The 21,187-nt window shown below is 36.7% G+C and overlaps 1 protein-coding gene across 1 annotated transcript in view; it reads right to left on the bottom strand.

Moving 5' to 3' along the window:
- The window catches only part of SPAG16 (sperm associated antigen 16), a 640,972-nt gene that overhangs the window by 331,557 nt on the left and 288,228 nt on the right, over positions 1–21,187 (bottom strand). Inside the window, exon 11 of the mRNA XM_081095737.1 lies at positions 19,152–19,295. Coding sequence (XP_080951863.1) covers positions 19,152–19,295 — 144 coding nt within the window. The remainder of the gene's footprint in view (positions 1–19,151; positions 19,296–21,187) is intronic.

Raw genomic sequence — 21,187 nt, 5'->3', positions numbered from 1 at the left:
GACGGTAGGTGTAAAAGTACATCTGGGAAATTTTCCTAGTCTTGAAGAATCAGGGAAAGATGCCTTTAAAAGTGCCTCAGAGAGAAGGTAGGGAAGGGTGGGGGTAAGGGGGAGAGATTAACCAAGAGAGTTGTATGCATGCATATAAGCATAACCAGTGGACACAGACAACAGAGGGTGAGGGTGAGGGCAGGATTGGGGGGTGGGCGTGGGGCAATGGGGGGATAACCACACATTTGTAACACCTTAATCAATAAAATAAATAAATAAATAAATAAATAAATAAATAAATAAATAAATAAATAAATAAAGTGCCTCTGAAAGCTCAGTGCTATAGATGGAATGTTTGTGTCTCCTCCTAAGCCCCTCCACAAATTCACATGTTGAAATCATAATCCCTAAAGTGAATGGACGTATTTGAGATGAGGCCTTTGGGAGGTAACCAGTTCATGAAGGTGGAGCCCCCTTGATGAGCTTAGTGCCTTTATAAGGAGGACACTGAAAACATTCCTCCTTCTCTGCTCTGCTCCAGGAGGATGCAATGGAAAAACAGCCACCTACAAACCACCTCACCACACACCCCCTCTATTAGTTCCATAGCCTGGGACTTCCAAGCCTCTAGAACAGTAAGAAAAATGGGTTTGTTGTTTGAGCTACCTAATCTAGGATAATTGGTTATATAATAACCAAATTGACTAAAACACTTAGCCCTGGAGACACATCAAGAGTTAATTATATAAAGGAGAAGGGAAGGGGAGAGTTTGAAGAATATTCTAAGCAGAAAGACCCTAAGGTAAAGGCCCTGAGGAGCTAGATAAATACCATAACCAGTTTTCTGGAATTTTCTATGATATCCAAAAGTCTCTAATAAGCAAAATAATTGAAAAGACAGTTGAGCAGAGCAAAAAATAGCAGAATTATCTTGCTAAGCATGTTTTCTTTTCTGTACAAATTATGAAGTGGTTGGAATTTATGAAGTTGTTGGAATAAAAATAATTTGTATAAATGAGTTTATTTCTTTAAAGTCTTTTAACAAGTTGAGTGACACATGGCATAACATCAGAGCATGAACTCCAATGTTGAAATTATGGAAAAACAGAAATTAGTTCTGAGGCATATGGCATTATGACAAGAAATGAGGCCAACCAATAACAAAGATCAGTTAGTAAGGGAAAGGGCTATTTAGCATGGGAAGTGGAAGGGTGAAGGAAAAAAAGTAAATATTTTAATCAAATCTAATACTTTGTTATTGATTTATCTCTGCCAGACATACCTTGCAGAATGTTTATGATGCATTTGACCTTGGGATATTTGGCCAAAGCTATTGGATGAGTCAAGGTAAAAACTCAGACAAAATAAGTTTGTAAAGTTTAAGCAATAGCCAAGAAAAGGATTCAACTGCATGACAATTGCGGGTTTCATCTTTTCCAGTTTTTTCTTGTTTGTTGCAAAGTCAATACTAGTCAGATTTTTTTTTGTCCTTTTATGTGTTAGTCAATTAGTTATCCTTGAAACTTCAAATTACCAAAGCTGTGTTCCTAATTTCAAATGAGGGTTTTGTTAATTAAAGATTTCAATGTCATTTACTGCCATTAAGATTGTACCTACTTATAGTTGGAAACTTTTACACAATATCAACTCCATAAAGCTTTTTAAGGTAAACTCTCTACTGGAGCAGTTGGTATTTTCTTATTTGCTTCATCAAGTTAGGACAATTGTCAAAAGGAACTCAACAAGCCTTAAAAGTGTCTTGTTTAATATGTGCAATAGGCTTCAGTTCAGGCAGAGATATCACAGATTTCCAGATGTCTCAAATAATGTTCTGGTAAATACTTAATGTAACTACAGTAGGTCTTACTGAGTTGTGTGTCAATCAATGACGTCACATACACAGATAAAATGGAATTTACAGTCATAATAAAATAAAATTAGAATAACTCCTAATGAATACACATCTGATCATTTTCCTTTAGTGCTAAAAATGATGAAAAGGAAAGAAATGTAAGCTTGGTTCTTGTACATTTGGTCTTTAGTATTCAAATCCACAGAGTGTTGTTAGCACCTGAAGGACCTCAATTCTCAGAGCCCAGTCCTTTCTGTTTTAAATCTAAGACCCATAAATATAATAAAAAGTTTCAGTGTTAAATCAGTGCGAGAGTAAGAACTAGAGTCAACTTTTAATTCTCTGCAACCACTTTTCTGAAACCTCTCACTATGTTCATCAAATATTTCTAGTTGTCAAGTGAAATAGACAAATTTGTTCCATATTTTACTTCACTTCTTAGTGGTGTTAACCTTGTCATTTAACCTCCTTTATGCATCTCTCCTCTCCTGGCTTCCTCATATCCATTCTGTCTCAGCTCAGCTCCTGCTGAGTGGCACCTCCTTCACAAATTCTGTTTCAATAAGGTGACTGATTCCTAATCAAACCCTCCTAAATGTAGGGCTCCTGTATAATTTATCACTCAAATTGGAACAATTTTTACAGTAAGAAAGGGGTGTTACTAATAGTTCTATAAGGATAACAGAGATAACCTGAGACTTTTCTGGATGCATGGTCATCCCATCCATATGAAATAATAGAATGCAAAACTAATTTCAATTCTCTCCTTCTTCCTATATCCAAGCCCTTGACCCTGTCATTGTGTGGTTGTAACCCTCTCTCACTCTGGGATTTGGCCAATAGAATGAGAAGGAGATTATGTTGTTCCAGTTCAAGCCTGGTGGTCAAGGGAAAGTGCACACTTCTTTTGGTTCTCTTGCACAGTTGGACTGGCTTGTCTGTGTGCCTGAGCCTCTCTGAGAGAACACACCCAGCCTCCCCTATGGGAGAGATGTGAGAAGCATGCAGAGCATGAGACATGTAGAAGATTTTGAAAGCATTCCAGCTGACATCACCAGAAGCTGAGCTCTTTGGTTGACTTTGCCTGAAAACAGATGTATGGAAGCCCAGCTGAGACCAGATGATTATCCCAGACAAGCCCAATTTTTACTGCTAACCCATACAATTATGAGTTGAATAAATAATTCTTATATTAAGCTAAAAATATTTGAGGTGGTTTATTATGCAACATTATTGTGGCTTTAGAAAACTCATACACCAGCTCCAATCTCTCTTCTGAGATCCAGATTCATTTACTAAATATCTTTACCTGAATCACCCACAGACATTCCAAATTCAAGGGAGACAAAATAAAGTTATGAAATTTTCCACAAATGTATTCCTTTACCTAGACTCCTTCATCTCAGAAATCCAGTTTTCCAAGTTAAAATTCTGGGACCATATTAAATTCTCACTCTTTCCCAATTTTAATAGGAGAGCTATTCCTATTGAATCTATCCCTTATATATATTTATAATCATTGTTTTCTTCTGTCATCGATCACTGGGCCTTGAATGGACTTTCTCAATCAGGGCTCTTGAAAAAAAATCCTAGTGTTCTAGTGTACCCACTGAATGTAACACATTAAATATATCCTATGCATCCAGAATTGGAGAACTGAAAAAGTGTTCACTCAAATAATTTTTCAAGGGTTTAATTCCCATGAAGAATCCAGATATAAGAAGGGCTTCCTCATTTTTTAGGGCACCCTTGCAATGATCTACATGATTGTTCTACCTCAATAAGCTTCACTTTCTTCTAATTGATCTTCCCTAATTTATGATGAGATCTAGCTTTTGTCATTGTTTTTCATCTGTAACTGAATTTTATACAAGAAAAATGTTAGATCCTCTCTGACAAGGATGCTAATGAAATTAAAACAATGGTATATGTAATATATTATTAACACTTTTATATTGCTTATCTGGCTATGTATCCATAACAATAATTAAGTATGAAAACTTGCTGCTGTCACTGTATCTCTCCCTGATTGACTGGTTAAGCATTCGATATTCTTTGAAGAGAGTTGAAAATACATAGAATTGCCATGCCATGAGCTAGATTGCCCAATGGATTTGGCCCCCCTCATACATTTACATCAAAGTACATGGTGCAGAATGACAATTCTTGACCTGAGGGCTTGGTGTTGTCTTTCAAGGTGTTGCATCCTCTCAATTAGAATGCTTTTGCATATATTACAATGCCTTTCCAAGATGAGAACTGTGAGCTCTACTGATATTTGTGAAGCCATAAAATTTCCTAAAAACTGCAGTAACTTGCCAAGTAACTCTGGAATTTAATCAGGCCATCAATCAGCAAGGTTAGGTCATACAGGCTAATATTTCTTTGGAGCTTAGATACAGTTGAATGATTTTTGGTTTAACTAGAGTCAAAATGTTAGTTCCTCATGACATTTAACAGTTCCTAGAGTCATTATTTTGACAGCATCTATTTGACCTGAGAAACTTCTTGCCTACAGAAATAGGCTTAGGGCAAAATTTGCTTATATAAATCCTTAAGAATAAAAATGACCTGAAAGGTCAATTATAATCATCTATTAAAAACAAATATGGGCTTCTGAGTAAGATGATGACCTGGACCTAGGCTTCTAACTTCCTCTATCCAGAGTCATAAGAATGACCAGGAAAAGATGAAAATAAGGAACATGCTCTAGGCCTGAAAATTATAAAACGTGTCATTAAATGCCAATGATTTTAAGGAATGTCTGCTAAATACACTGCACACTAAATTGGTTGTAAGAATGCACCGAAGTCTTATTTGCAGTTTCCCTTCCATAAAAGAACAGCAGCACTAAGAAGTGTTCAGAAAAAAGAGCCTGGAAACCCCACTAATACCTCCTTAGAGAAGGGAGGGGAATTTATGAGATGAGTTGTCATAATACACAAGGGTCGTAGCAACAAGGGGTGCTTTTCTGGAACACATATCTAAAATATAGGCGGAATACCCAGGGGGAGATCCTTCTGGATTTGAATGGGTCATAAAACCTCAGAAGCAGGCCTTCCTTTCGGGTAAAAGACGGAAAGTATCAGAGGGTTCGGGAAGCCTTGGGGCTCCTTTGTGAAGGGCATATAAAATAAGTGGGGAGCCAGCACACTTAGGCTGCTTCCCAATTGCACTATTTCGTCTTCATCTTGGTTTTTTCCTTAAACCATAAGATCTTTGAAATGACGCTAAGATTCAGAAGAAGGGGGCAATTTCAAAGAATCAGAGAAAATAGCTCTCTTTGAAGTCTATTCACTAACAAAGGAAGGCGAGAAAAATTAGAAAAGTGATGAATCATATTTCCAAAAGGTTCAAGGTAACTCAGCATCAAACAATTCGGCATGTGTGAAGTTACAGTAAAAGTGAGGTAGGAAAAATATGAGATGGGGAGAGGGGTTGTAAAGATGGAACCCCACTCAGAGGAGGCATTTGAAACTATAAATAATTTTGGTATATGTTGAATATGAGTTTTGTTAACTTGAAAGTACCAGTTATATGTGTGTCCAAATGTTCTGTGCTAATTCAACAGGTACTACTGTGGCTCACCCATCCAGAAGTTCGTTATAAAAGGAAGGCCATGGGCAGCTCCTTGGTTTGGCCAGGTAAGCAGAGTGTCTCAGGTCCCGAACATGCGCCAGCAGCCAGCTAAAGTCACGGGGACCCGCTGCACCAAGAGCATCCCTTCCAAGCTGTCTCACTCTCAAATCCCAGGTTGAAAGAAAAATGTACACATGAACTATTGTGTTCTGTCAAATCTGTTGAATATGAATGCATGACCTAAATATGTTGTGTAAGTGAGAACAATATTTGCCTGCCATGCAATAACTCCAATTGGAATTAAATCTTGATCTCTGGTAGAACAGCAGGACTGCATATAATGACAGCCTAAGGAAGTGAAATCAGCTATTTTATACGGGTGCAATTAGAGCTCTTTGGGCCCAACACTGGCTGTGGCAGATGGCAGACATGGCTATGAATTGGGAACCTGGAGAAAGAAGAGGGAGAGGATGCTGATTCCCAGCTTTCCGGGGGAATTATAAGGGTAATCCCAACTTCGGAAACATATGTGGTGTTCAAATGTTCACAGACAATTAAAAGAATAATAAATACAGCTCCCTTTCAAGTAGTAATAAAAACATGATTATCAAAGTAAAATCTGCTGGGGAGCTATAAACATAAATAAGTTATTTTATAAATGTTAATTAGTAAAACAAAATTTTATTTATTTTTTAACTTTGCCCCTGAGAGAGGATAAAGAGATGAATTAGATGAGGTTGTTATAAATATATTATAGATTTGGGAAATCAAATACATGTCAAGAGTAATGCAGAAAGAGAGAACAAAAAGATGAATCCAGAAAATGAATTATTAAAATAATATGAATAAAAATGCCTTGAATTAAATACAAAGTTTAGATTCAATATTTTTATTCAAAAATGAGAAAATTGTGTTATCAACCATGAATGAAGAAATATTATGGATCCATGCTTGAAGAAAAAGAAAGAAAAAAAACTCAAGAAGAGGAAAATATTGGTATAAAAATTCCAGTGTTAAATATCACCAACTAACCATAAAGTTATTTAAAAATCTGAATAAATCTTTACAATAAAGATAACAAAGAAAAAGGAAGTTTAATTCAAACCAAAATATAATATTACATTTAATGGAAATAAAAAGTTACATTCCTTTGTTACATTCAGAATAAAGAAAAGTGAACAGTGAAATTTTAAAATTACTGAACCAACACAGCTGGGTGTGGCTCAGTGGTTGAGCATCAAACCAGGAACCAAGAGGCTACGGGTTCAGTTCCCTGTCAGGGCATATGCCCGGACTACAGGCTCAATCCATAGTAGGGGCATGCAGGAGGCAGCCAATCAATGATTCAAATCATTGATGTTCTATCTCTCCCTCTCCCTTCCTCTTTGAAATTGATAAAGAATATATTTAAAAAAATAAAAATACTGAAACATAAAAGAAAATAAATAAATGATGAGGTTAAAGTCATTTATTTATATTAAGACAAAAAAAGAACAATAATAATGATTATATATTAGATAATACTATATAAACTTTTGGAAATATTTAATATCAAACAGAATAATAGCTACAAAAATCATAAGGAAAGATATTTATCAAACAAATAAAACATAAAAATTTATTTGATAGTAAGGCTAGGAGATTTTTTTATCCTATATCATAAAGAGGCAATATGTAAATTAAACCTCACACCCTCACAAGATGGCTGCCTATGACCAGGCTGGCAGGGGGGTTAGTGAGGGATGACCAAACAACTGAACAAGCAGGCTGCGTGGGGTGACCAGGCCACTGGGGGGTTAGTGAGGGACGACCAAACAGCTGAACAGCAGGCTGCGTGGAGCAACCAGGCCATGGGGGGGGGGGGGGCACTTATGTGAGACCAGGCTGGCAGATGGGAGCAGTTGTGGGAAATTAGGCTGGCAGGGGGTGTGGGGGGGGGCAGTGAGGGGCAACTAGGCCAGCAGGGGGGGAAGTTGGGGGCGACCAGGCTGGCAGGGGGGGCAGTTAGGGCTGACCAGGCCAGCAGAGGGGGACAGTTGAGGGCGACCAGATAGGCAGGCAGGTGAGTGATTAGGAGCCAGCGGTTCAGGATTGTGAGAGGGATCGGGCCTAAACCAGCAGTCAGACATCCCCCAAGGGGTCCCGGATTGAAGAGGGTGTAGGCTGTGCTGAGGGGACCCCTCCCCCGCATGAATTTCATGCACTGGGTCTCTAGTATAACATAATATAAAAATGATTATATTTAACAAGTAAAAGGTTCTTAGAAATAAATAAAATTTTAAAAATAGAATATGTTAAGTGAGCTATTCACAAAGGAGAAATGCAAATAGCTAATATATAAGAAAAGATCAGCTTAACTACCAATTGTAGCTTTAAATGTCAGTGCCATACTCATCACACATCCAAGATTTCAAAAAAATACACACACAACAACACTAAACCTCAGAGTTGGCAAGAATGGGCATTCTTATATGAAAGGGGACATAATCTGGTACAAAATTAAAGTAGAATATTAGATATATTTTTATTTTAGTTTTTAGTTCTTACTATAGAGATTAAACTGAATATCTATTTGGGGGGTATAGTATACAAATATTCATTTCTTCACTGATAAGTTTTGCTAAATCTTTATAAAAGAATTAGCACTAACCCCTCACAAAAATCTTCCCAAAAACATAAGAAGAGGGAACATTTCCAGATTCACCCTGTGAAGCCAGTATTGCTCTGATTCCAAAATAAGACAAAGACATAACAACAACAAAAACTATGGATCTATATCCCTTGTAAACATAGATGCAAACAAATATCCTCAACAAAATACTAGAAAACATATTAAAAGGGTTATATGCCATGACCATCTAGTCTTTATGCCAGAAATGCAAAAATAAATCACCATATTTATAGAATAATTAAAATTGAATGATCATTTTAATAGTTGCAACATTTACCGATATTCAACATCTTCTCATGATAAACACACTCAAATTGGGACTAGAAGTGAACTTCCTGAACCTGATAAAAGCATCTACAAAAAACTCACAGCTATCATCATGCTTAACATTTCCCCCTTCAGAATGTCTGTCCTTGCCACATCCATTCAACATTGTTCTAGAGGTTTTAGCCAAATAATTAGATAATAAATAAGTAAATAAATAAATAAACAAACAAACAAACAAACATATTTGCAGGTTCTGCACATTGCCCTGTTTCTTTTCATGGTTCCTATATTTTGCAATTGTTGAATACATAACACTTAAAAAATATATATTATGTGGAAACTCTAGAAATCAGATTTCTTCCTCTCCAAGGTTTGTTGTTGCAGCTGTTTGTTGTTGGGTTTCTTTTTTAGTAATTGTTTTAAAGTAATGCAATAAAGTCGTTGTTCTTTGTTGTGTATGGCCACGGAAGTCTACTTGTTTAGCTCAGTGGTCAACTTAAAATCAGACAGGTAAGGATTAAATGCCTTGACCCAGTAAATCTTCAGGTCTGTGGCAAGTGGCTCTGTGTGCATAATGGGGCACATTTTCAATACCCTGGAAGCTTACAACTCTGCCTCAGCCTTTACTCTCTACTTGCAGGATTTCTCAAGGTCAGCAAAAGGTGAGAGATTAGACTCCCTCAGTGCTTTCTTGGCTATTCACATAGCTCCCCAAATGCATCTGACTTCGTATTTTAAAATCCCCTAGGGACATTTATTTTTTAAGCTTTTCTGTTTAAGAAGTTTGGCCAACCTTTCGTTTGCTCAACTGCTATTGCTGCCCCAGGCAGTTGTAATTTTAAACACTTGTTCTTAATTGTTCACTACAAATGTTCTAGCAAATAGTGTATTATGACAGAATAAGACCTGACATGGGTCAAATAAAAACAAGCCTTGCAAATGGGAATTTTCCAGTTTCCAGAAAGTTCAAATAGTCCCATCTCTCTGAGAATGGGGCTTTGCAGGATCTGCAAACCTGTGCTCTCTACTCCATGATACCGGTCTGCACAATGACCGTGACCGTGAGAAAGTTGGTTTATAAGGCTACTGCAGAGTTGGGAAGGGGAGCTGGGAATGAGACAACTTCATTTCTTACTCAGTTTCAGCAGTTTTCTTGAATAAATGCTCTTTGGATTGATGCAGGCTGTTGGTTAAGGTTTAGACTTCTGAAACAGTTGATTTTAGCAATACTTGCTTTTAAGGAGAGATTTTTGAAGGTCCTTAGTCTGCCTGTCTGGTAGTGCTTCTCCTTATGACCAAAATTTATTCTCATTAAAATATTACTCAGAGAGGATTTTATGTTTTAGGAGTTTTATGCCAAATGAAAGACTTCCACTAGGTTTGAGTTTCTTTGATAAAGTGATCTCAGTAATAGCAAATTATGTGTATGTATGTGTACATATGTGAGTACAGTACCTATCTATCATCTATCTATCTATCTATCTATCTATCTATCTATCATCTATCTATCTATCTATCTATCATCTATCTATCTATCTATCTATCTATCTATCTATCTATCTATAAAAGCCTAAGCAACTATTCAATTTTTCAACTTTTCGACCATTCGACTGGTAGCTATGATGCACACTGAGCACCAGGGGGCAGACACTTAACACACAGGCATAGAAACATAAAACAGACTGATGCATCTCAGAGTAAAGGGGGGAGGGTGGGAAGAGATTAACCAAAGATCTTATATGCATACTAGAGGCCCAGTGCACGGTTTTGTGTACTGGTGAGGTCCCTCAGCCTGGCTGTGGGGATTGGGCCAAAGCCAGCAGTCCGACATCCCCCGAGGGGCCCTGGATTGTGAGAGGGTGCAGGCCAGGCTGAGGAACCCCACTGGTGGCAAGAATCTGTGCCCCAGGCCTCTAGTATCTCTATAATTGAAACGTGGAGTTCGGGGTACAGACTTCTTCTTATGGGTCCTTGTCCAACGAAGATGAAGAATAAATTATGGACAAAAAGGCTTCTTTAATAAAAAATGTGGAAGTTTACTGGAAGCATATACAAACTCCATCTGGGCAGTGGGACTCCCAACGGGACCACCTGAGGAGGGGCCGCAAAATGGGGAAAAAATGCTCTATCTCTACTTGGAAAAAAATCTAAATCCAAACATCTAAAATCTGAAAATCTTTCTGGTGTCCCTTTGTCTCAAGTTTATAAAGTCTGTAGCTCTTTGTCTCTTCATGCTCCCTTCTAATTGGAACCCTTCCCCATTCCAAAAAGATGGCAAATTAGAAGACCCTGTGTTCTCCTAATTGGCCATTCTTTTGTTTCAAAGTCCAAAGTCCACATGATGTCCCCTTTTTTCTTGCCCCCTTATCTTGCAACATTCCTCTGTAGCCTGTGAAAATATGTTTCCCTCTTCCTGGCATCTGTTGGCATTTTTCTATCCTCTGTGAAAGTATGTTTCCTTATTCCTGGTACTCTGTGACTTTTCTTTATCCTCTGTGAATGTATGCCTCCCTCTCCCCTTCTCCTCTGACGTTTCTCTATCCTTCACGTATCCATCTTATATGTTCAGGTTGGCGTTTCTTTTGATCTCCTTCATGGCTCTCTCTCAGTTGTTGTGGCTAGGGATCTTTTATGACCCCTTATGGCCCTCCAAGCCACTCAAGTCAGGGCTGCTTTTATAATTGCTTTAATTGCTCAGCCAGAGATACCTCTACCCTTCACATATGCATTCCTCCTCCATGGACTTGCTTTATTTTCTAAACCTCCCTATTTTGTCTCTAGAATTCCTTTCATGATCACATCATACTACCAAGAGTATGAGAGGAAGTGGCCACATTCTTGGTCTAGCATCTTCAATTCTGTTTATTTTAATTAAGGAACTATTTACTGATTCTCTATAATGTTCCAATTGATCAGCTCTGTCCCAAGAACACAAAGACGAGTAAGACACAGACCCTACCATTAACACACTTATAGTATTACTCAGAATTGTTTTTTCATGCTAGCTAGGCCAATAGATCTAGAGATAATATTGGTTTTAGAGCTAACCATATCTAGGCTACCTTCTGCCAAAAAATACCAACAGTGCTACTCTTAGCAACTGGTTACTCTGAGCCTATGGCTGCTAATGTTTTACATAGATTTTTCTCATGCAGTTTTCATGAAAACCTTATGAAGTAGGTTGTTTCCATTTTACAATGAGCAACCGAGGTACTCAGAGGTTCTACAAAATGACAGAGCGGCTCCTTTTTCATATCCACACTTGAAAAGAATCCTGACTTTAGAAGGTGCTTCTGATGTATAACCAATCCTGCCATTTGCCTGAGGAGGGCCCTTGGGCAATGTCTCCAAGTTTTCCCTGAGCTGTGAGACGATGGAAAATATTTTCCTAACACTTTTCTCCACGGTGATAATGTATTACAATCAGACAGGAAATGTATTTAAAGAACCGTGCTGTTACTTTCCATTCTCAGCCCCTTCATCTAAAAGTGACTGACTATATTAAGAACAGAAGCACAACACACACCTCTTCAAAAATATAAAGTAGAATATTATTATTTAACAGGTATATGTAAACATTACCCTGGTAATAACCTACTGAGATTTTCAGATTATGAAAGCATCTACCTCTGAAACTCAGGAAGCAGCAGGACACCACAATCTTAGGGAAACAGTTCATCAATCTCTGCATTATGCTTTGAAATGTGAACTCCTGACTATGTTTGTAGCAAATAAAAAGATGTTCTTTTTAAACAATTAAATGATATACTTGTCAAGGAGCTTTCATACTATAGTTTTGGGCACTATAGAAATACATGAATAGGCAGCTCATACAGGAAAGAGAGATATGGGGGATTTGGGAGGGGTCCATTTATTCACAATTCATAAATCAGTGTATAAAGGTGATTTATATGTTTAACAGGATGCCGTTAGCTCTACTTCTGCCTCAGGCAGTGAACTCAGAGAAAAAATGCAGCCCTGTAAAATTGTTTAAACCACTAATCCCAGCTTCTTTCTAACTTCTTTCATTTCGTAGAGATATTTGGGAAGATACATGCTGTTTCACATAATAAGCTCTAGTCACACAGAAGAAAGTGCAACTCTAAGCATCAGAAAAATGGACATTGTATTTACATACAAAACCATGCTACTGTTATTGAGCAGTATAGTAAAAGGTAAAGACAAAATAATATATTATTGGCATAGGTAAAGACCAAATAGATTGGTATAGGTAAAGACAAAATAACATATTATTACATTAGTGTAGTGAGCATTTTATTGATCTATTAAAATTAGCCTGGAGACTGATACACTACTAGTCTAACTAGACTAACCAATAATAGAACATGCCTTGGACACGAAGTAGGTCAGTCATTATGTTTTACATTCTTCCAAGACCAAAACTAAAGAAAAAAAACCCCTATTTTAAAAAGTATTTTTAGTGTTTCTGGCAAAATGTTTTACGTTTTCCTTTGAAAACATAATCTAAATAATATATATATGAAATATGCAGAATTATTTCTTCTGTAAAAATGAAATACAAAGAGTTAGTTGCTCTAACTTTTAAAGAAACATGTTTTTACAGGCTATGAACAGATAGATAACATATGTAATTTCACGGTAATTATATTTCTTTTCCAGTTTATAACTGTTTCCATGTTTATCTTGCTAAGAACTGGAGACATGATGTTACCAATTAATGTATCATGGATAGTACTCTTCTAATGAAGCTTGGTGTAACCCAGACTTGAAATGGATTCTTTTCCTTCCTAGCCTATTGTATTTAAGATTACCAGTTGTATAGCAATTTTTGAGCTATCTCTAAGTACTCAAAATTCCTATGAATGAATAAAAATAATAGTAGGTAACATTTATTGAGCATATATGTGCCAGGAAATAAATAGTATTTGTGTTTTTCATATATTATAGCATTTAGACTTCACAATTGATCTGCAAAGTAGGTATCATCATTATTATACCCATTTCATAGATGAGAAAACTGACAGGACTAGCAAAGGTAAAGCTAGGTTTCTAACAAGGGAACCTGAAACTCTGACTCCATGTGTTAGCTATTTAGGTACCGTTCCTTGCACTGGAGTATGCTTAAGGTCCCTTCTGTTTAGCGCGTACTTTTTGCTCTTTTAACAGTGCAAAGTTAGTGCCAATGCACACCTTCTGCATTGCTCCACTCATTCATCACATTCAGTGACTAATGAATAATTTTCAACAGCTAGTTCATCAGTCTACCAAGTAAATGCCAAGGCACAGTTTGCTTTACCTTACCTATGTTTCAGCTCCCTCTAGTGGTAAATATTCCATAACAGCAGGTCTACAGTGATTGGGTTACCCATGTTACTCCTAAAAAGTGTCTTGATACACAAATCCTACTAAGGAATTTACAAACTTATATACAAATCAGTAAACATGGATATCTCTTGTGACCCATCTAACTCCATGGCATCCCAATTATACATATACCTGCCAGATCTTCTTAATTCCCAGTTCTACCAAAATCCATTCTTCTTGTCAACATCAAAACATGGGGCTTAACAACCCCATCTTAAAGTAACCTGCAATGTCTACCTATTAACCTATATATATAAAAGCCTAAGCAACCGACCAACTGTCTGGTAGTTATGACGCACAGTGACCATCAGGGGACAGATGCTCAATGTAGGAGCGGAAACCATAGGCATGGAAACGTGGAACAGACTGATGAATCTCAGAGGGAAGTGGGGAGAGGGAAGGTGGAAAGAGATTAACCAAAGATCTTATATGCATACTAGAGGCCCGGTGCATGTTTACATGTACCGGTGGGTCCCTCTGCCTGGCCTGTGCAAATTGGGCCGAAACTGGCTCGTCAACATCCCGTGAGGGACCCCAGATTGTGAGAAGGTGCAGGCCAGGCCCCAGGACCTCACTGGTGCACGAATCTATGCACTGGGCCTCTAGTATAGTTTATAATAGGATATCTTCATAATTAGATCCCTTATGTATCCCATGCTTTTCAAATACAAATTTTACTTAATCATTGTAAATTGCCTTTAAACATACAACTAAGTTATATTTTCTACATTCTTTCAAACAGTTTACATCTATAATTATGAAATGAGACTACAGTAGAGCTGTGGTTGGTGTATTACATTTGTTGAGTTTGGAACTAAAATTTCTTTTTCATTTTCATTTTCCTACAAATATTCAGTAAACCTAAAAATTGCCCTGGCTGGTGTGACTCAGTTTGTTGAGCATTGTCCCATGAACTGAGAGGTCATAAGTTCAATTCCCAGTCATAGCACATACCCGCATTGCAGGCTCAATCCCCAGTAGGGTGTGTGCAGGAGGCAGACAATCCATGTTTCTTTCCCCCATCTTCCTTCCTCTCTCTCTCTCTCAGATCAATAAAAAACATATTTTTAAAAATAAATTTACTGATTTTTAAAAAATAAGATTTTCAAAACTCAGTCATAAACCTGCTCTAGATGGGAATGGAAGTAGAAGTTCAAAAACTCAGTTTTTCCCAATGTTAATCTGTGCAGGGTTTATGCTTCATCTTGATTCATTATTGGGAATGTTTGTTTTTATAGAAATGTATTATTTTATAAAAAATTCCAACATATATATTTCTTAGTATCTGCATATGTGGCTTTAACTCATTTCAAATTTCTAAGGTTTATATTTATGCTGCTTGCTTTTATTTCTCGAGGAATTTTTGAGGTATCTATTTATTTTATTGTCCTCCCTTGTTTTATTATTTTTTCTCTCAGAAAAACAAAATGTGGATTAATATCTTTTTATACTAATTTATTTATTCATTCTTTTGCTTTTTTGTATTCATTGACCAGTTTTACTTTTCAATATGAATTCATAATTCACTTATTTTTTATTTTTTGCTTAATAACACAGCATTTAAAACTATGAGTTTTACTCTGAATATAGCTTTGTTTAGATCTCAAGTTTGATAAGTATTGTGGTTGTGGTTGTTTACCAACTAAGTAACATCTATTTATAATTCTTCTTTGACCAATATTCAGTTATTTGCTTTTTGATAATTCAGATTTTATTATATTTTAGTAATTTATATGTTATTTCCTTTTTTATGAATCTTGTTTGCAAATATTGGTTTATGTAATTGCTATTCTGAAGAATTCACTTATGCTAAATTTTGATGTAAGATTTATACATTTAAAAAATCTAACAATGACTGATTTAAAATAATTTGTATTCTCTCTTCATAAAGTACAATATCCAGATATATACTATTAAAGAGCTTACTAGTTTATTAATCCCTCTAATTCCACTGTAATTTTCTTCACAGATTAAAAACTGAGGAAGATACTTTGAAATCTTTGATGACAATGGCATTGTCAGCATCTTCTTGTACATATTTATAAGATCTTTCATTCTATATATTTCAACATCATATTGTCTGAATTCTCAGGTGATTCAGGTTAGTTTTTAACCTGACGGTCTCTTTTGCCCAACATCACTATGAGTGTTGTATTTGTTGATTGTGTCCTGATGATGTCTGGTAGGGCAGGGAAACAGGGCAATGAGGACTGATTTGGGTCAGTCAAGCTGTACCACTGTCTTATCAAGTAGGACTGACCCCAAAAGAAGTCTGGTTTATATCACTGTTGCAGGAGAAACAGTGGCTTAAACTTTGTAGTAATCTAGAATACATATAATTATAAATTACAGAAAAAAATGGTCATAGGCGGGGGACAGGAGAGGTGGATGGAGGTGGCTGGAGAGGGGGGAAATGAGGGACATCTGTAATAGTGCCAACAATAAAAAATAAATAAGAATAAAATGTACACATTTATTTTTCATTGTGAAGGGCACAGCAATTCGGCAGATGCCAGTACGTATAGTGTGTCTATTCTGGGTCTCTTCCCGGGGAGCAGAATCCGGCAGATCACAAAGATGGTCTCTAAGCGAGATTATCATGGCATTCTTTAACTGGAGAAACAACTACATATGAAAGTATCATATTAGAATCAAATTTATTTTGTTTTATTTTTAAATTATAGGTAAAGCATGTAGATAAATAGGAAAAATGTTGTCTTCAAAAAGAAACTGTTTTTTACTAAATTACTTAAGCCAAAATAAAAATCAAATGACACAAATATAAGTTTTGGAAAGCATGAATTTCAACAACCTTTAGGACATAGCATCATATAAATACATGTTATATGCATGTATTTTATATATGTTACATATATATGATCTTCAGTGTTGATTTGCATATATTAAGCATTCATTACACAATGAGATCTGATTTATAAACTCAGAATTGATATCAGATTGATGGTTGCCAGATGGGAGAGGGTTAGGTGAAAAAGGTGAAGGGATTAAAAATTAGTCATAGGGATGTACAGTAAAGCATAGGGAACATGTCTATAATATTATAATAACTCTTTATGATGTCAGGTGGGTACTGGAAATACTGGGGGGATCACTTTGTAAAACATATGACTGTCTAACTACTAGATTGTACAACTGAAACTGAAACAAAATAATAATGAATGTAAACTCTAATTGAAAAATAAAAAAATCAATCTCTATTTAAAAAAAAGATTTTTACTGTTATTTTGACAATAATTTATTTCTTTTAATTGATCCTGCCAAAGAATATTTGCTATTAAATATCACTCACTTAAAAACACTTATGGTTAAATGTATTTTCTCCCATTATTTTTATCTCGTGCACTAGAAAAAAGCAAACAGTGTAGCTGCATTTTACTACAATTTTGCCAAAGAAAGTACTGAACGTAAATTCATATTATGAGTGAATAATGATGTATTTTACCCCATTTTAATTTCAGTAATTGAGTGGGAAAATCTATTAAAAGAACCTGTGCTGGTCAAGAACTAATGAGACAATATCTGAGTCACTGGCTGTCATGGTAACTGGGCATTATGGAAATCTGATTACTGTGCCCAGTAGCTCCGTAAGTGATAGGTTACACTTCTAATTGGGTTGTCTCTGCTTACAAGATGGGCTTCATGTTCCTAACAGGTACAGAATGCATACATGCTCACAACTTAAGTTCAAACATCTAGCACTAAAGATAAATTAGACTTTGAGAATATTTTCAAAAATTAAAAAAAAAATAGTTTACTCCTCTCATTAACTCAGTTTCTTTCTATCCAATTGTATTAACAACTAGAGGCCTATCCATGACATTCGTGCACTGGAGGAGAGGGGGGTGGGTTCGGTCCCTCAGCCTCGCCTGCAGCCTTTTGCAGTCTGGGAGCCCTCAGGGGTTGTCTGACATCCTTAGCACCTCCTCGGAGGCTCCGCTGAGCTCGCCAGCCATCAGCCTGGCTTGTGGCTGAGGAGGAGCGTACTGACCACCAGGGGGCAGCACCTGCGTTGAGTGTCTGCCCCTGGTGGTCAGTGTGCATCATAGCGACCAGATGTTCCACCTTTTGGTCGATTTGCGTATTACTATTTTATAATTTTTTTAAATATTTTTTATTGATTTCAGAGAGGAAGAGAGGAGAGAGAGAGAAACATCATTGATGAGAGAATCATTGATCGGCTGCCTCCTGCACGCCCCCTACTGGGGATCAAGCCCACAACCTGGGCATGTGCCCTTGACCTGAATCGAACCTGGGACCCCTCAGTCCGCAGGCTGATGCTCTATCCACTGAGCCAAACCAGCTAGGGCACCACTTTATTATATTGGATCATACCAAGATTAAAAAAAAATTGAGTTTTATGAAAATACATCAATAAGAGTCCTCCTAAGAACAAAATTTCCCAATGGAATGGTTTAGAAATTACACCAAACCTATGAGTCTCCAAGAATAATACGGTGTTAGAAAGAGCCGGATGCAAGACTGCTTGCAAATGTTGAGAACAATTATGAACATGAGAAGTCATTTGGAATTGGCAGTGGGAGTTGGCTACAAACACCTGTGGGCAGAGCTTTTAATGTGTCTATGTGTTTAACAATATCTTTCCTTCTGTGTCCTTGGCCTTTGCAGTATAAAAATTCAATGAATTCTAAAAACTACAGAACTCAATGCTTTCAGTTCAACTTTAATCTCTTTAATATTTTGATTGCCATTTAATTTTTAACAAAATTGATCACTATCTTCTGATCCTTTTTGGTAGATAACTTATTTCTAAAAGGAAAACCTGCATGATAAACTGAGGCAAAGTAAACACTAGCATGCATTATTTTCTAGAAAGCCATGTGTCTTGTCAGAGCTTGTGAGTACAAGAAGTATCAATAATGATTCTTCTGGGAAGCTCTGTACTCTGTTAAATGTATCAGCATGTGACTAAGTTTTACAGGTACCAAATATCAAAAGCAATCAATCTATAAAGTCAATATAATGAAAGCCAAAGGAGCACGTATCTACACTTTTCTAAATTCAGGTTGTAAGGTTGCAGAGAAAAAAAAAAGTGCCATCAAAATCACTGAAGTACCAAGTTTCATTTATACAAGGTAAGTCTTAGAGATCTATTATCTTGTGTGCTTAAAAATTTGCTAAGGAGGTAGAACTTATGTTAAGTGTTCCAGTGATGATAACAATAATAATAAATAAAGTGGGTAGCAGCAAACTTTCCGAGATGATAGAAATATTGATAGGATAGACTGTGGTAATGGTTTTAACAATATATACCTATCTCCAAACTCATCAAGTTGTACATATGAAACGTACAGTTTTAGTCTATTATTCATCTTTCCATTTAAAAAGCCAGGAGAGTGAAGAAACAGAATAGCCAAGTGCATTCCCGGGAGAGATTCGGCTGATTCCGGGACTGTGTGAACTGACCTGGGATGGAAGCAGCAGTTGGAAAGCCAGTCGTTGTGGCCGGTTCCTGTGAGAAGCACTTTGCCTTTGGGAAGCGCCACTGCCTTCCAGAGGCGGTCCTCACTGCAGGAGATTAGGATGTCCTTGCTGGGGTGCATCACGATGCTGCACAGTCAGACAGAGGAGAGCGTTAGGGGGCGATAAGAGCGAATGCTTTCACACTGTGAACAGAGGAAATGGCAGTGGCTATTCCACTTCAGCAAGGCAGGACAGTTCCTAGGGTGCTGGTCTGGAGTTCAGAGGAGCCAGTGTCTACCTCCGGGGGGCTACAGCTCTAACACTAATCACTTTCTGATTGCCATCAACCTAATTAACTTCACTGGATCTCAGATTCCTTATGTGTCAAATGAGATGCTTGGTTTAGATAATTGCTCATGTCTAATTCTAATTTTAAAACAATAATTCTGGTTGGGGGGGTGGTGGTTTAGTAAGAAAAAGTGATGCCAATGATAATTCAGTGTTAGGATAGTTGGATCTGTAGCCATGGTAATTCTTAAGAAAATCAAAATTCTTTGCAGATTATAGTATATCTTAAACCAGGCATTAGCCAGGAAAAGATCATAAATCATAACCGCCATCATAGTCCTTTAATAAATGCTATAAATGAAACATTAACTTCATGGCCTACTATCTACACAAAACAAAGGAGCTCAAATTCTGTGCTAATATGCCACTTAAACTGGTTTCAGTCAATGCACAGTACACAAATTACAGTAATGAATTCAGGATGCATCAGGCAATTCCCCACTCTATAAAGGCATAGGGGGAAATGAGAAAGAAGTATGTGAAATTAACACTTAACACATTAAGTAGAATTATTTGAACCAGGCTATGATCACTCTGGCTATTCAAAGATTGGAGCTAAACCATTCCAAAATCAAGAGTCTACAAGGTTAATGCCTGATATTTCATCTATGGCCATGCTCTAATCTTATTTATATAGAGTTTCATCTATGCCTTACAATGTAATGGAACAAATGTGCCCAATGTTAAGCACGTATTAAAATACCAGCCTAAATAATAGCAGCAAATTGTTCGATTTCAACATAGCCCTCTCAAATCTAAGACATAATGCTTTTGCTTGACTACATAGTGAAATGAAACAATGGCTTAAAAATAAAAAAAATTACCCATTAATTTCTCCCACAGTGCATTCTCTGAATGTCCTTGTCCCTTTCTTCTTCAATATAGACTTTAGGAAATATATATATATATATATATATATATATATATATATATATATATATATATATATATCAGTCTATACCTACATGGGTAGTTCCAGGGCTAACATGAGATTAAAACTTTTCTCATTATGGATCCCTTCCATTTGACCTCAAAATTTTGAACTGAAAATTCATTTTCTTGCATTAGACCTCTACAGTTTGGGAAATCTGCTGGGGTTAACCACTGTTGCAAACATTCAAATCACAGGCATGTAACTACTATGAGCAGGGCCTTCTTTTTAGTGGAGCACTGTTTCATTTTTCTCCAGTACTTCCCTCCTCAAAATAAACACAGTGGAAGGGAAATTTTTCATTTTGCAATTCATCATAATGTTGGTTTGTGATTTTCAGAAGGCCAATTTAGGAAAGGAATTTATTACAGCTCAAACTGGGTAGAGGATACATTTATAGAACTTAATTAGAAGAAAAATATGATGAGAGGTAAAAAATGTCAGGCTGAAATGAATTCTATATTCAAATACACATAAGAAGGCAGACCAAATCCTTGAAGCTATGAGTATGATGTATGTTGGCTCGCAGCTTTCCTGGCAGACACATGCACACTCGACTAGATGATAAATTACCCTCTTTAAGTGAAGATAACTAAATCATTGATGTCTTTACGAACTTTGAAAGATAAGTTTCTCAAATGACTTTTGTGAGGGGAGCTATTTGTAGGAGTTAAGGAAAAATATAAATAAACACAAATCATTGGTGCCTCATCAGTTTTGGAAGTGGTTTCCAGATTCTTATCTCTTCTGCTTTGGGGCC

Source organism: Myotis nattereri (genome assembly GCF_964212035.1).
Source record: "Myotis nattereri genome assembly, chromosome: 7".
Lineage (NCBI taxonomy): Eukaryota > Metazoa > Chordata > Mammalia > Chiroptera > Vespertilionidae > Myotis > Myotis nattereri.
This window is presented reverse-complemented; position numbering and strand designations above follow the sequence as displayed.